The 13,206-nt window shown below is 35.1% G+C and overlaps 1 protein-coding gene and 1 pseudogene across 3 annotated transcripts; one reads left to right on the forward strand and one right to left on the reverse strand.

Moving 5' to 3' along the window:
• Positions 1-336: 336 nt before the first annotated feature.
• LOC135589059 (cell number regulator 2-like) lies at positions 337-2,169 on the reverse strand (annotated as a pseudogene).
• Positions 2,170-5,638: 3,469 nt separating this feature from the next.
• LOC135587719 (14-3-3-like protein) lies at positions 5,639-11,352 on the forward strand. 3 transcript variants are annotated; one of them, XM_065079424.1, is made up of 6 exons: positions 5,639-5,845; positions 6,390-6,838; positions 6,911-6,989; positions 7,255-7,377; positions 10,881-10,997; positions 11,083-11,352. In XM_065079424.1, the coding sequence occupies exons 2-6, from the start codon at positions 6,432-6,434 to the stop codon at positions 11,137-11,139; spliced, it is 783 nt and encodes a 260-aa protein (XP_064935496.1). In that variant the 5' UTR covers positions 5,639-5,845; positions 6,390-6,431; the 3' UTR covers positions 11,140-11,352. The 3 variants fall into 3 exon arrangements, with proteins under 3 accessions (XP_064935496.1, XP_064935498.1, XP_064935497.1); XM_065079426.1 differs by having other exon boundaries at positions 5,794-5,894; XM_065079425.1 differs by having other exon boundaries at positions 5,795-5,930.
• The last annotated feature ends 1,854 nt before the right edge of the window (positions 11,353-13,206 follow it).

A 13,206-nucleotide genomic window follows, 5' to 3' on the forward strand; every position in this document is an offset into this window, starting at 1 on the left:
TAGTGGGAGTAGGCGCACTTCGGGACAATGCTGACGTTGCTCCAAGCGAACAGGAAGCATCTCGCCCATCGATCGACGACATCCACACATTAACATATAATAATATGAGGATTATGCTTAATATGTTTTAGTTCTTACAAATCATATCTAGTTCAAAATTTTAACTGGCATCCATGAAAGAAATATTTTAATCTGTCTACAAAGCTACACGGGATTTGATTAAACAGTATAAATGAGGTAGAGAATGCGAACATGCCTGGATGTTAGAGTTGTAAGTCAAAACTACATTAAATTTGATTAATAGAATTAATATGTAAATTAAAATATAAAATCACAGTAAAAATCCATCCTAAGGTTATATTACATAACTCAATATTGGTTATAATCGATAATCCATCACAAGATACAACAGTTGTAATGCTTTATGTCAATGGACATGGAGAGCTACACAAAGTTTTCTTCATCAATTCAAGTAGCAAAACAAAAGATATATGTGGAAACTAAAAGGTATGATGATTTCATCTCGTCAAATTTACCCTTGTAAACAAATATTAGACCTCTTTATAAAAACGTCATAGTATTGAAATGCAGATAAGGAGAAGTAATGCTTGTATGTTTCAGTCTTTTATTGTACACAGCAATTTATACAGGTTGCAAGACCTTTGAAGGTCCTAAATCAAATGTAATTACAATAATCTTTCTTACAAACTTAGATATTATACATTAGGTCAAAGATTATTATAAGTGTAACTTCCTTAGTTGAATAACCAATCATTTTATTTGTATAGTTGTGACTTCCATTAAATGTTGGGATCACAATCACTCATTAAATTCCACAAGATTGGAATTTCATTATGAATACTAATTTTGAAACGATGTCAAGTAGTTGATACGATAGTGACTTTGTCAAGGAATCTATGAGTTGATCGATACTATGTACATGATTTACATGAAATTTCTTCCGACAAATCTGATTATAAGCAAAATGAAGACCGATGACTATATGCTTTATTCTTGATTGGAAGACTGTGTCAACATAGAGGTAAGTAGCAACGATACTGTCGCAATACATTTCACACGATCCTAAATCCATATGTTTTATTCCTCGTGCCGATATATATTTATATATATATATATACATATATGTATATATATGTGTGTATATATATATGTGTGTGTATATATATATATATATACATATATATTTATATGTATATATATACATATACATATATATATGTATATATATGTATATATATATATATATGTATATGTATATATGTATATATGTATATATATATACATATGTATATATATATACATATATACATATACATATATATATATACATATATATATATATATAAATTTAGAATATAGTGCATCATATATATATCAACGACTCATATCTTGTACCAGCGGTGGTAAGGTTGCAATTTGTCCCTGCCTCTCCATGTTTGCAGTCCAACCTGGAAGACAGCATGGTAATTATAGTTCAACCCTAGAAGGAGAGAGAGAGAGAGAGAGAGAGAGAGAGAGAGAGAACCTATGTTCATATCGAAGCCGCGTCGCTTAAGCTCTCGGTACATCTGGCAGAGAGAGCACAGCTCGCAGAAGCAATAGTGGACGAGGCAGTCGGCGCAGGGCTCCTCTCTCAGCCCATACTGCGCTCTCAACTTGGATCGGTAGAAGCAGGAGTACAAGCACTGGCATCCCGTCACACACAGTATGAGCGCGTACAGAGCTCCACTAGCCCAACATGCTTCGCGTATGTATACACACATCAACGAATGATTGCAGTATTTAAGCAGATGAGAAAGATGGATGCAATGGTTCGTATACTTACAGGTGGATCCTCTGTCGATGATCTCCGAGATCTGGCCGGACTGCAGAAGTGCGTGTGACGTATCAGTACTGAGTGTTGTGCATCAATGAAAGGAGTGAAGAAAGAGGAACTCATTACAGTTGCCGACGTCGTCGCAGCAGTCGCAGAGGCCTGTCGACCACGGCCCGATCGCCTGAGACTGGACCTGGAAAGTCCCTGGAGGTGCAGTCACAGGGACGCCCGTCGTCGGCGGGGCGTAGTAGGCGTCTGGTTTGGAAGGATACATGGGCACTGAACGGAGCTGCGAGAAAAGCAGATGTAGCTTATGCTGATGATATCGGTGTCCTCTGCTGGTGAGCCACATAATTATAGGCGAGTGAACAGCTCGGTCAATGAACCACGCGTCTGTATGATGCCCGCTGGAGACGCCTACGTTGAAAGAATAACGTGTCTTCTAACGTGATGCGAACGGTCCCGACAACACAACTCTGTACGCATGAGGTGGTCCAGAATATTATCAACCTAAGAAAAGGATTATCCTAACAATTCAAATGAAACGGATCAGAATTAATATATATATCAAATTGAATAACACAAATTAGATATTAATTTAACTCAAATTTTCATTATATATATCTCAGCTATTTTTCTCTTATTCATAAAGATAGATCATATATCAATTTGATATCAATTCAATTCAGAAATTTATATATATATATATATATATATACATACATGTATGTGTATATATATATATATATATATATATATATATATATATATATACATACATGTATGTGTATATATATATATATATATATATATATATATACATACATGTATGTGTATATATATATATATATATGTATATATATATATATATATGTATATATATATATATATGTATATACATATAAATATATATGTATATATATATATATGTATATACATATAAATATATATGTATATACATATAAATATATATGTATATACATATATATATATGTATATACATATATATATATATGTATATATGTATATACATATATATATATGTATATATGTATATATATATATATACGTACATATATATATATATACATACATATATACATACATATACACATATATACATATATATACACATATACATATTTACATATATACATACATACATATATATATATATATATATATATGTATATATATATATATATACACACATATATATATATGCATATATATATATACACATATATATATATATACATATATATATACACATATATATATATACATATATATACATACATATAACCCGATTCTTGAGAAACTATTTATTTAGTCATCTCTTAATCTTCATCCGCATATGAATATTTTTTTATTAGGATTGTAAACTTTGAAGTGGGATGATATATAAAACTGAGAAAGAAAGACATTATTTGTTTGCTGTATGCCAAATGTGTGCCCAATTCGATTTATTTTGAATTTTCTTTTTTATTTTGAATTTTCAAACTGAGCTATACAGCTAACATTTTTATCATAATTTAATAGGTTGTCTCACCATTAATTGTCAGAAAAGGATGGATTAACAATAATCCAATGGAAAACACATAATATTAATTATTACGGTGTAAAACTCCTAATGTTAGTCAAGTCAATTGACATGATAAGATAGTGTTAACAACTTGATGTTAACAATGATGTCATGAACCAAGGTATGAATAGGTCTTTTCCCGAGAGTGTGAGATCGTCTAAGTAAATCTTCTCGAGGGAGGGACGGAGTGGGGTTGAGGTTAGACTAAGGTTGAAGAGGGCGATTTTGAGGTTATCTTGAAGTGAGGCCAGAGTATATGGGATCTTTACTAGGGCTCTACATGATAGGTTGACGCTGGATGAGATTCCTGACCCGACCCATTCGAAACTTAAATTAGCCACAAGGAATTCGATTTATATCAAGTAGGATTTTTTGAGATCGATCCCCTCTTCAAGTGCAGGGATTGGTTTTTATACTTGTAGAGCCAACGGGAGGGAACTATGGCTATAGGGGTTGCTCGTACCTCTAGTGGTACATTTATGCAAGTGGCTGACTTGTACATCTTCCAACGGCACGAGTCGACCTATCCGAGCTCTTGTGATATGATGTTAATATGTATCGTCCCATGCGACATGAGGCTAGCGAAGAAAGACTGAGAGGGTGTCAACTGCCCACTCAGCCTTCTCCTATATCAAGTTATCCTCCACGTCAGCTCCCTGATAATTGTCAACGGACAACGATCGATAGAATATTTTCTATCGCTTATAAAAATATTTTATTTTAGGATGAGATAAACAAACTGTCTTTATATAAGAAGTTGGATGATTATTTGTTAGATGAATCTAATTAAAGATTCGAAATCAACAAAAGATGGAGCGGAGAGTGCTTCCTTTTTCTTCAATCCAATTTGGCGCCGAGAGGACCACCACCATGAAAGCATATCCCACTACTGTTTCGTTCGTCCTTATCCAGCACTCGAAGCATAAAAATAATTGCATACGGCACGATTAATTGAAGCCGACATTGTGGAATTTGAGCACTTTCCGCCAGTGGCAGGGTGGCAGTCGACGACAAGTGCTTTTGCTTCCATTTAATTGACAGGATACCCAATAACTCTCCATCTCTCTCTCTCTCTCTCTCTCTCAATGACAGGATACCCAACGATTATCCATCTCTCTCTCTCTCTCTCTCTCTCTCTCTCTCTACATATATATCAGTTGACTGATTGAAGTCAATTAATATCTCACTTCAGGTATCTTGCGTTCTTTAATTTTTTTTAAAAATAGAACTAATATTGGTAATTAGATTGAATTATCATAATACAATAACAGTGTTTGTTAGAGCCCAAATTAGATGAGAGAATAATTTGCAAGTCATGATATGCACCGCACCAGTTGTACTGATAGAAAACATTCATATATATGTGAGGAAGACAGATATATAAATTAGATACTGGTTAGTTTCATATTATTTATCAATTTAAACTCATATTGAAAATAATTAAAAGAGTATGAACCTATGTTCATGAATTCATCCCTTGTTGTTTAAGAGTATGCACGTCGTTCATCTTGCTAAGTTTGAATCACTAATTTACACATATTATTTTTTTTTCTCAATTTCTAATATGAGAATAAATTAGAGTGTTATATCGTGTTCTTTATCAATTTGAAATCGTTCCTTAAGATAGAGATATGGCACATGACTGAGTTTTTACTGGCCTTTATAAAATGCCTGATTTTAAAAATTTATACCAAAAAAATGTTTATATTTATAAATATATTTTTATTATGTTTTTTATATAGCTATTGTTGCAAATTTTGGAGGTAGCATATTTGCCCCTTTGATAATAGACACAAATTAAATACTAATTTATCAATAATTATTCTGGATTGAAATATAAAAAAAATATAAACTATAAAAAATTAGAATGATAATAGTTCAGGTAGAGTTTTTAAAGGGTATCATTGTCAATGATTAGAATTCCAATTTTTAGCCAATTGGTGAACAGAAGCTATAAGTACGTCCCTTTTACATGGTGGATATATATTGAACCTAAATGTGAATAGATTGATGCCAAATGATTCTTTTCTCTAAGGATACTTCCAAGTATCTATACATCATGGTTTTGCTAGGACGACGAATTTGGTTTATTCGTTACCACTAGTTGTAAGTCCATAAAAGAATGCCGTCATCCACGTGTATCCACGTCATTGGAATTTATTTTTATAAATTTCGTCTTATACCCATTAATCGTTTCGCTGCCTCAGCAATCAGCCTTGAAAGTTGGTGAAAGAGTCGGACCCAATGCTTAGCTAATAATGAGCAGGTAATCAATTCGGGTCGAAGAGAAATGAGTTGCTCGTTTTCGCAGGAAGAAAAAGCCAACCAATGGAAAGAAAGAGGGAAGAAGAACCAAAAAAAAAAAAAAAAGTCTCGTGCAGGGTTTTCCACGTTCCCCCCTCGGATCCACCACCATCTCGACGGTAATCTTTTAAGCTTGCTGCTTCGATTTCTTTCGCCGGTTCTTTTATCGTAAGCTCTATCATTAAATCGATCGGATCTTGTAGGGTATGTTGATTGTTTTTCTTTATGGTGTTCTGTCATTTTCTTCAATTTTTTCGTTATTTTTGACCTCGTTGTTAGCGCAGTTAGCGTATCGAAGAAATGTAGTGGTTTATTTCGAATTTTAATACGAAAGTTTTAATCTGAATCGGTATATCCGCATCCTTGCTCGAGATCTTTCTCCGTATATCCTCTTAATATGAAAGTTTTTTTTAAGAGGATAGAAACTATCCTCTCATGCTTTCCGGCCTTGTTTGTACGGTAGAACTTGTCTGATGATTTTTTGGATCAACTTTGAGGGTGAAGTTGCTATTTTGCAGTAAAATTATTCATTTTTTTCCAATAAAAAAAATTATACAGAAAAGGGGAAAGCTGCCTTCCTTTTTTTTTTTAGACCTTTTGAATTCGTTGCGGAGAGAAAAAAAATGAAAGATAATGTTTTGTTTTGGGTCCGCTTACTTGCAGATTTTATAAGAAATTGGTGCTTAAGATTTAGAAAACGGGAAGATGTCTCCGGCCGAATCATCCCGTGAGGACAATGTGTACATGGCCAAGCTGGCCGAACAGGCGGAGCGCTATGAGGAGATGGTGGAGTTCATGGAGAAGGTAGCAAAGACGGTGGATGTTGAGGAGCTCACCGTGGAGGAGCGCAACCTCCTCTCTGTGGCTTACAAGAATGTTATTGGAGCCCGCCGGGCCTCTTGGCGTATCATCTCCTCTATTGAGCAGAAGGAAGAGAGCCGTGGGAATGAGGATCATGTTTCCCTGATTAAGGAGTATCGTGGAAAGATCGAGGCCGAGCTTAGCAAGATCTGTGATGGCATTCTGAAGTTGCTTGATTCCCATCTGATATCCTCTTCCACCACGGCCGAGTCCAAGGTGTTTTACTTGAAGATGAAGGGGGATTACCACAGGTACTAGAAAATAAGCTTCCAATGTGCGGTGACGTTTATTTGTCTTAAATGTTTGATAATCTTGGCAAATAGGTACCTTGCGGAATTTAAGACGGGGGCTGAGAGAAAGGAGGCTGCTGAGAGTACACTGTCAGCCTATAAGTCTGCTCAGGTCTGATCATCATTTATAGTGCAATGCAAATTAGCTAGTGTTTTTGTTTTTGCTGGATCGATCAGAATCTTTTCAGTACTCTAGAACATGTGTCCACTTGATTCATTTTCAACTACCATTGTGGTGCTGTTTCTACTGAATGATTCTTCTTACAAATGCTGGCATACAATTGTTCAGATTCATCTAATTAAATCTGTTCTGTTATTGATGTTTTTTGTCAGACCTGAGTAATGTTCACTAAATCATCTTTTTAAACAATTTGTAGGACATTGCCCTGGCCGAACTGGCCCCAACTCATCCTATTAGGCTGGGGTTGGCTCTTAATTTCTCAGTGTTCTATTATGAAATTGTGAACTCGCCTGATCGTGCTTGCAGTCTTGCAAAACAGGTTTGACTGCAATTTTATTCTATTTCTTGTAAAATTTTAGTTTTAACAGTGTTGTGCGTGACTTCATATTTTTAGCATATGTTGTGGAGTAGTGACAATTTTATATTTTTCTGCATCTGAAGCATTTATTGAACTTAATCCTTATAGTAGGGGAGTCGATTTAATGAGTCAAGCTGGCATGGAGCTTAGCCTGAAGCAAGCATCAAATTTTGAAGTTAGGCCTCAGCTAACTTGGAATAGCTGATACCTTAGTGCAACCAGGTCTAACATCAAGCGTGTAGTAACTTTCTAAAGTTTTATCCTTGGCCTAGCTGGATCTGACAATTTCATATTTGACACAAAGAATGTGTATCTATTGCTGCATTGCAGTAAAATTTCTGTTTGGATTATTTTTATGAATTTATGATTCACACCTCTTATTTTAATGGAGCTTCTTTTAATTGATATGAGTAATAATTTCTTTTTCCATTCTATGAGAAATAATTGGTAAATTTCACGAAAAGTTGGTTCATGTCTTAAAATGGTTTGTATTTATATTCTGTTTGTGCATACACGGAAACTGGGTCTGTGCATGGTGCTCGTCCTTTTGCATGCTAGCGCATTTTGTATGTGTTTAATATTGGTGTGAGGGCATTTGCCTGCATGTGATTGACTTGTCACTAGATCACTCTGTTACTGCTAGAGTTTACTGATAATAATTTACAAATTTTCTCTTTGTTCTAAATGCATTTGTACTCATTTGTTTTTTATTTCTTCTTGTAATTTGATCTTATTTCCATTTATAGAAGTCTTAGCTACAGGCACTTATTACATGCTTATGCATCTGATTAGTGATAATTTATAATTGATCCAATATTTTTTCTATGAAGTTTGTTTACCTTCTAGTAAATTTCTTCACAAACTAAATTCTAAATGCTACATTTCATTTTATATATAGGTAAAACTTTCTAGCTGTTATTATATAATTCAAAATCTCTGCAAAGTGGTCATCATTCAGAGTATCATTTAATTCATGTTGCTATCAGAAGAATTTACTGTCATGTAAGGCTGATTGATCTTGTCAGGAGACTTGCATAGTATTTCTTGTTTTTGAAGATTATGGTGTCTCTAGGTGGTCAATAAATATGCATATTCATATATGTACATGTGAATGTATGTTTGGAGATGCCCAATTAAACATACTTGGTCTTCATTCTCCAGTTTCCTTGTATTTCTGCTCCATTTTGCTTGGGATAGGACTGGAAATAAGTTGTAGAAAATCAATGGTATCATGATACTGGATGCAAAATTTTGATTTCATGTTGGAATTCTATGCTTAAATTGTTTAATGGTGCAAATATAGAGGGCAGCCTTGTGCACAAGGCTCCCACCGATTTACAGTTTGGGGAGTGTCAATGTACGTGATCTTACTTCTTCAAACACCAAAAGGTTGTTTTAGTAACGAATCTTGGTCACTTTGATTACAAAGCAATACCATGATACCGAATTTTACCAACTCTGATGAACTGTATACAATCAATAATAATGATTGGTTATCAAACAAAAAGGTATTACTCACAAGGGTAGAATTGTTAAAAATTAGAGACGTACACTTTTTGCTATAAAATTGTAGCTCCTCTTCAAAAGAAAGTTCCTGCTTTATAGTCCAATTGAGGAACAACAAACCCAAAAATACTATTATAGGTTATGTATGATGATTGAGATGAAAGGTTCTGTTACAACGAAAATGGTGAAGAAATAATACAAGTCCTAAGTTAAAGCTGATTCTCAGTTGAGGATAAGGTGGTATAAGATGGTTCCAATATATCCAACAAGACTCCAACTGTGCAAATAAGAAAATCGGAGTAATTATCAACCTGAGGTGTAGGAAAATAATCATGCAATATGGTACAGCTTAAAAGGGTTCAGGACTTTAGGCAGGCCTAATTTTAGCTCGATTTTCTAATTTTGTAGATTAAAATTAGATTACCATTATATATACAATGTAATTGGTGTACATGTAGGATTTAATTTTAAAATATTCTCGTGACTTTTTCATTATACTTTTATTGATCAGTTTAAGAGAGTCAAATAAGACGGACACTGATTACACATTTGCAAGGTTTTAGCTGGCGAGAATGATTAGTTGTTTTTTTCCTATTATTGTTTAAGGTTCTAAAGGATCTTTCCTAGTTAGGTAAGAATTTATGCTGGTCTTCGAAATCAACAAATTGTCAACGGTGTTCTTTGTGTTGGTTGATATACATTTTTCTGTTGTTTTTTGCATTCTTCCAAAGAACTTTATTTTTTTCCTTTTCACTTTTGGACATTCCACCAATAACTGTGTCTAATTACTGTCTTTTGGTCACTTGTTAGGTTTTTTTCTCAGTTAACTAGCCGCATATATGATAGCATCAAAAGAGATTTCTTTACTGTCTGTCATTGCAACACATCATAAAACACTGATTTATTAATAATTTGTAAGATTTGATTGTTGATAGACCTGTTTGTTTGTCATGTTGACTTTCCTGCAGTTTGAACAATATCATTTGCCATCTTCTAAGATTTTGATTTCATCCTTATATTGATTGGCTTTAAGTCCTAGACGACCTTGCTCAGCTGTATTTGTTGAATTAGGATCAATAAAGTACTTGAAATTTGTATCTTCATAAAATTTTAGCATGTCTGTCATTTGATCTGAGGCCCATTAGCTGCCTTAGATTACTTAAAATTCTTCCATGTTCCAACCATTTACCCCCCCTAATTCAATCAATATTTATACATATCTACAAATTTTAGGGAAACACTTCTATCTTGTCCATGACTATGTTATCATGCCCGGGTATTACTGTGGTGGTTCATATGGATGTCTCATGTGTATGGTTGTGTATCTATGTTTAAATGTGTGGGAAAAATCTAATCATGCAAACTTGTTAGTCTTTGTCCCTTCGAAGATGTCCTGCATGCTCTGCTGTGATGATTAATACTATACTAGATGAGTATGAACATAACCAAGAAGCTTTGTAGATCTATGATGCTTTTTACTTGCTAAGTTGGCTTGTGGTACATGAGATGTGAAAAATTAAAACTAATGAAGAGGTTTTGATGCTTGACTGGGAAGAGTATATATTATCCCGTCTTCTAAGAGTGTTACTGCTGAAGCTTAGAAGGAAATGAACTTTTACTCATGCAATGCCTGATAAAATTTGTCCAAACCAATCCATTTCATCCATATATACCATGATTTTACCACTGGTCTTCTGATTCTGCAGTGCCTATGAAAAAAGTTCAAACAGATTAATAATCTTGAATTCTTTTTACCTGATATCTAAAATCCTTGTGGTCAAAATTGGTTGAACCTCTCCCTAGTGTTTTCTTACGTCTCTCAGATTATAGACATATATCATGTCATTACTATTTTTGCAATATTAACATTTTTAATGTTTATTTCTGTTTCATGATTTAATCAAGTCTTACTTACCAGTTTCTGCAGTGAGATTTAAATTGTTGTTTGTCTTTCACAGGCTTTCGATGAGGCTATCTCGGAGTTGGACACTCTGAGTGAGGAATCTTACAAGGATAGCACATTGATCATGCAGCTGCTTCGTGACAACTTGACCTTGTGGACCTCCGATATCACTGTCAGTTCTTCTCCTTACTGAGTTTCTTGATTTGCAATTGATCTTGTGATTGTTCAAACACCCTTACAAATGTTTTGGTCGACAGGAGGATGCTGGAGACGAGATCAAAGAACCCTTGGTGCGTGAATCTGGAGGACAGTAAAACTAATCACAAAGCCTGCTTGTGATGGACATTGCCTTGTATTTTTCTTTTGTGGTTTCTTGGTGTGTTTGAAGGTTTCAGGTCTTTCTCCTCGATGCTGTTGTTGGTAGCGAACCTTTTTAGTTTATTTGACCTACAATTTAACGTCTTTTGGAAGATCCAATGTGCTTATACTTGTATCAGGTAAGCTTTTAGCTTTCATGATATCTTTTATATTGGCCTTTTTTTTTGTGTTTTATTCATTTATTATATCTCAAATCCAACATTTGAAGAGCACAATTAGGATCAGTGACAGAAACAGAGCGGGAATATCTCAAATCCATCATCTGTCTTTGTCGGTGGTGTACCAAAATGTCCTCGCTGTCGGCCCTCTACCTCTAAGGTTGGTCGTATGGTGATTTCTCAGCCAATCACTTCGGTGCTTGCATCTTTTGGTTTGTCGGTCTCTTTTGTTCCACCATCGATCTTGTTGAGTTTTCCTCTTGTCTGTTGGTGTCTTCTGTTATAGCATCTTTTTCTTTGTCGATCCAATTACGTTCTGCTCTAAAGGTCGGTCTTTTGCTCGCCTCCCCTGTTTTGCTGAACTCCTATATATCCTTTATTGATCCTTCAGCAATCGATGGGGCTTCATGACGATATGTGACTATCACCGAGGATGGGTTTGCACGACATGTGGTGACGTTGACGAACAACTCTATGTCGATTCTTCTTCCTCCACTTGCACCGATATCAAATTGATTCGTCACTTTTGCCTTGGTCATGCGGATTCTTTCATCGATTAGGATTTCCTCTATAGATATTTCTTCAGGAGGTGTCGTCAATTCAATCGCTTCTTTTGTGCTTGTTGATGTTGTTGCCATTAGTGCTATTGGGTTGATGCATCCTCTACCAACAGCGAGAGGCGTGGTGGCTACTTCTTCCTCGATTGTGCATGTTGCCACGGACATAGTTGGGGTGGGCCTTCCTGCCCCACCGACTACTTTGCCTTCTCTCGTCGTCGTCGTACTCCCATCTTAGGCTGACTTCGATGGTCAGCTTGCATGCTAGTGGTCTCGGGTAGCCTGCACTCCGGTAGCTTTCAAATTTTGATGTTGGTGTCTTCTTCTTCCCTACTGTTGTTGTTTCCATGTCAATGTTTCTTCTATCTAGTCAAAGACTCGTGGATAGCACTCACATTCAAGGTTTCTTGATGTATCAAGAGTTGTCACTGACTCTTTTCCCCCTTGCTGCCACAAGGAGCTCTCTCTTCTCTTAGGCTTCAAAATCCGAGAGGTGCTTTTTATACCATGAATCATCCTTCTTCTCTAGTGATGGTACTCTTAGAATATCAGCCACTATGGAGGATATTTCATGGGGTGAGGAGCACTTGAAAAACTCTTTCATTGGCTACTTTGTGAGCTCTCCCCTATTATTCTTTATTAGTAAGAATAGAGTCTCTATTATGTTGAAACCTACAAGATCCATTAATATATTATCTTTGGATGTGGAGTTTTTTGATCTTTTGATTTAGCGTAAGTGGTGATTTAACTGGAGTATTGTAATATGAGCCATAGTTTATTCAGAACAAGCTCCTCATATTTCATCCTTAGGAAATATGACTTCTAGTTAAAAAAAAAATTGACTTCTTTGTTGTTCTTATCTATAATTTATCTTTATTTACGTGGACACCAAAGTTTATCACCTCTATTGCCATTGGTATTGGGAAACCTCTATTTATGGACCATTTGATTAGTAGAAAAGAATGTAATGAGTTTGCATTGAGTTATTTGCTTCCACTGAACTCCCTGATGTTCTTCAAATTGCTCTCAATGATGCTAAAGACTATGTCACTAGGTTGAAATATGATTGAAAGCCAGTGAGATGCTCATACTATCCTATTTTCGATCACGCAATAAGAAATTGCTTTAAACATGTATCAACTACCAAATGGAATCCTAAGAAGACTAAGGAAATTGTACCCTCAAAGATTAAGGATATTACTCCTTCTAAGTCTAATGTGGCTTCTTATTTTCGTATGACTCAAACTTTATTCCTTGCAAATCTCATGTGCAGTTTACAATGATTAAG

This window comes from Musa acuminata, chromosome BXJ1-8, assembly GCF_036884655.1.
Source record: "Musa acuminata AAA Group cultivar baxijiao chromosome BXJ1-8, Cavendish_Baxijiao_AAA, whole genome shotgun sequence".
Classification (NCBI taxonomy): Eukaryota; Viridiplantae; Streptophyta; class Magnoliopsida; order Zingiberales; family Musaceae; genus Musa; species Musa acuminata.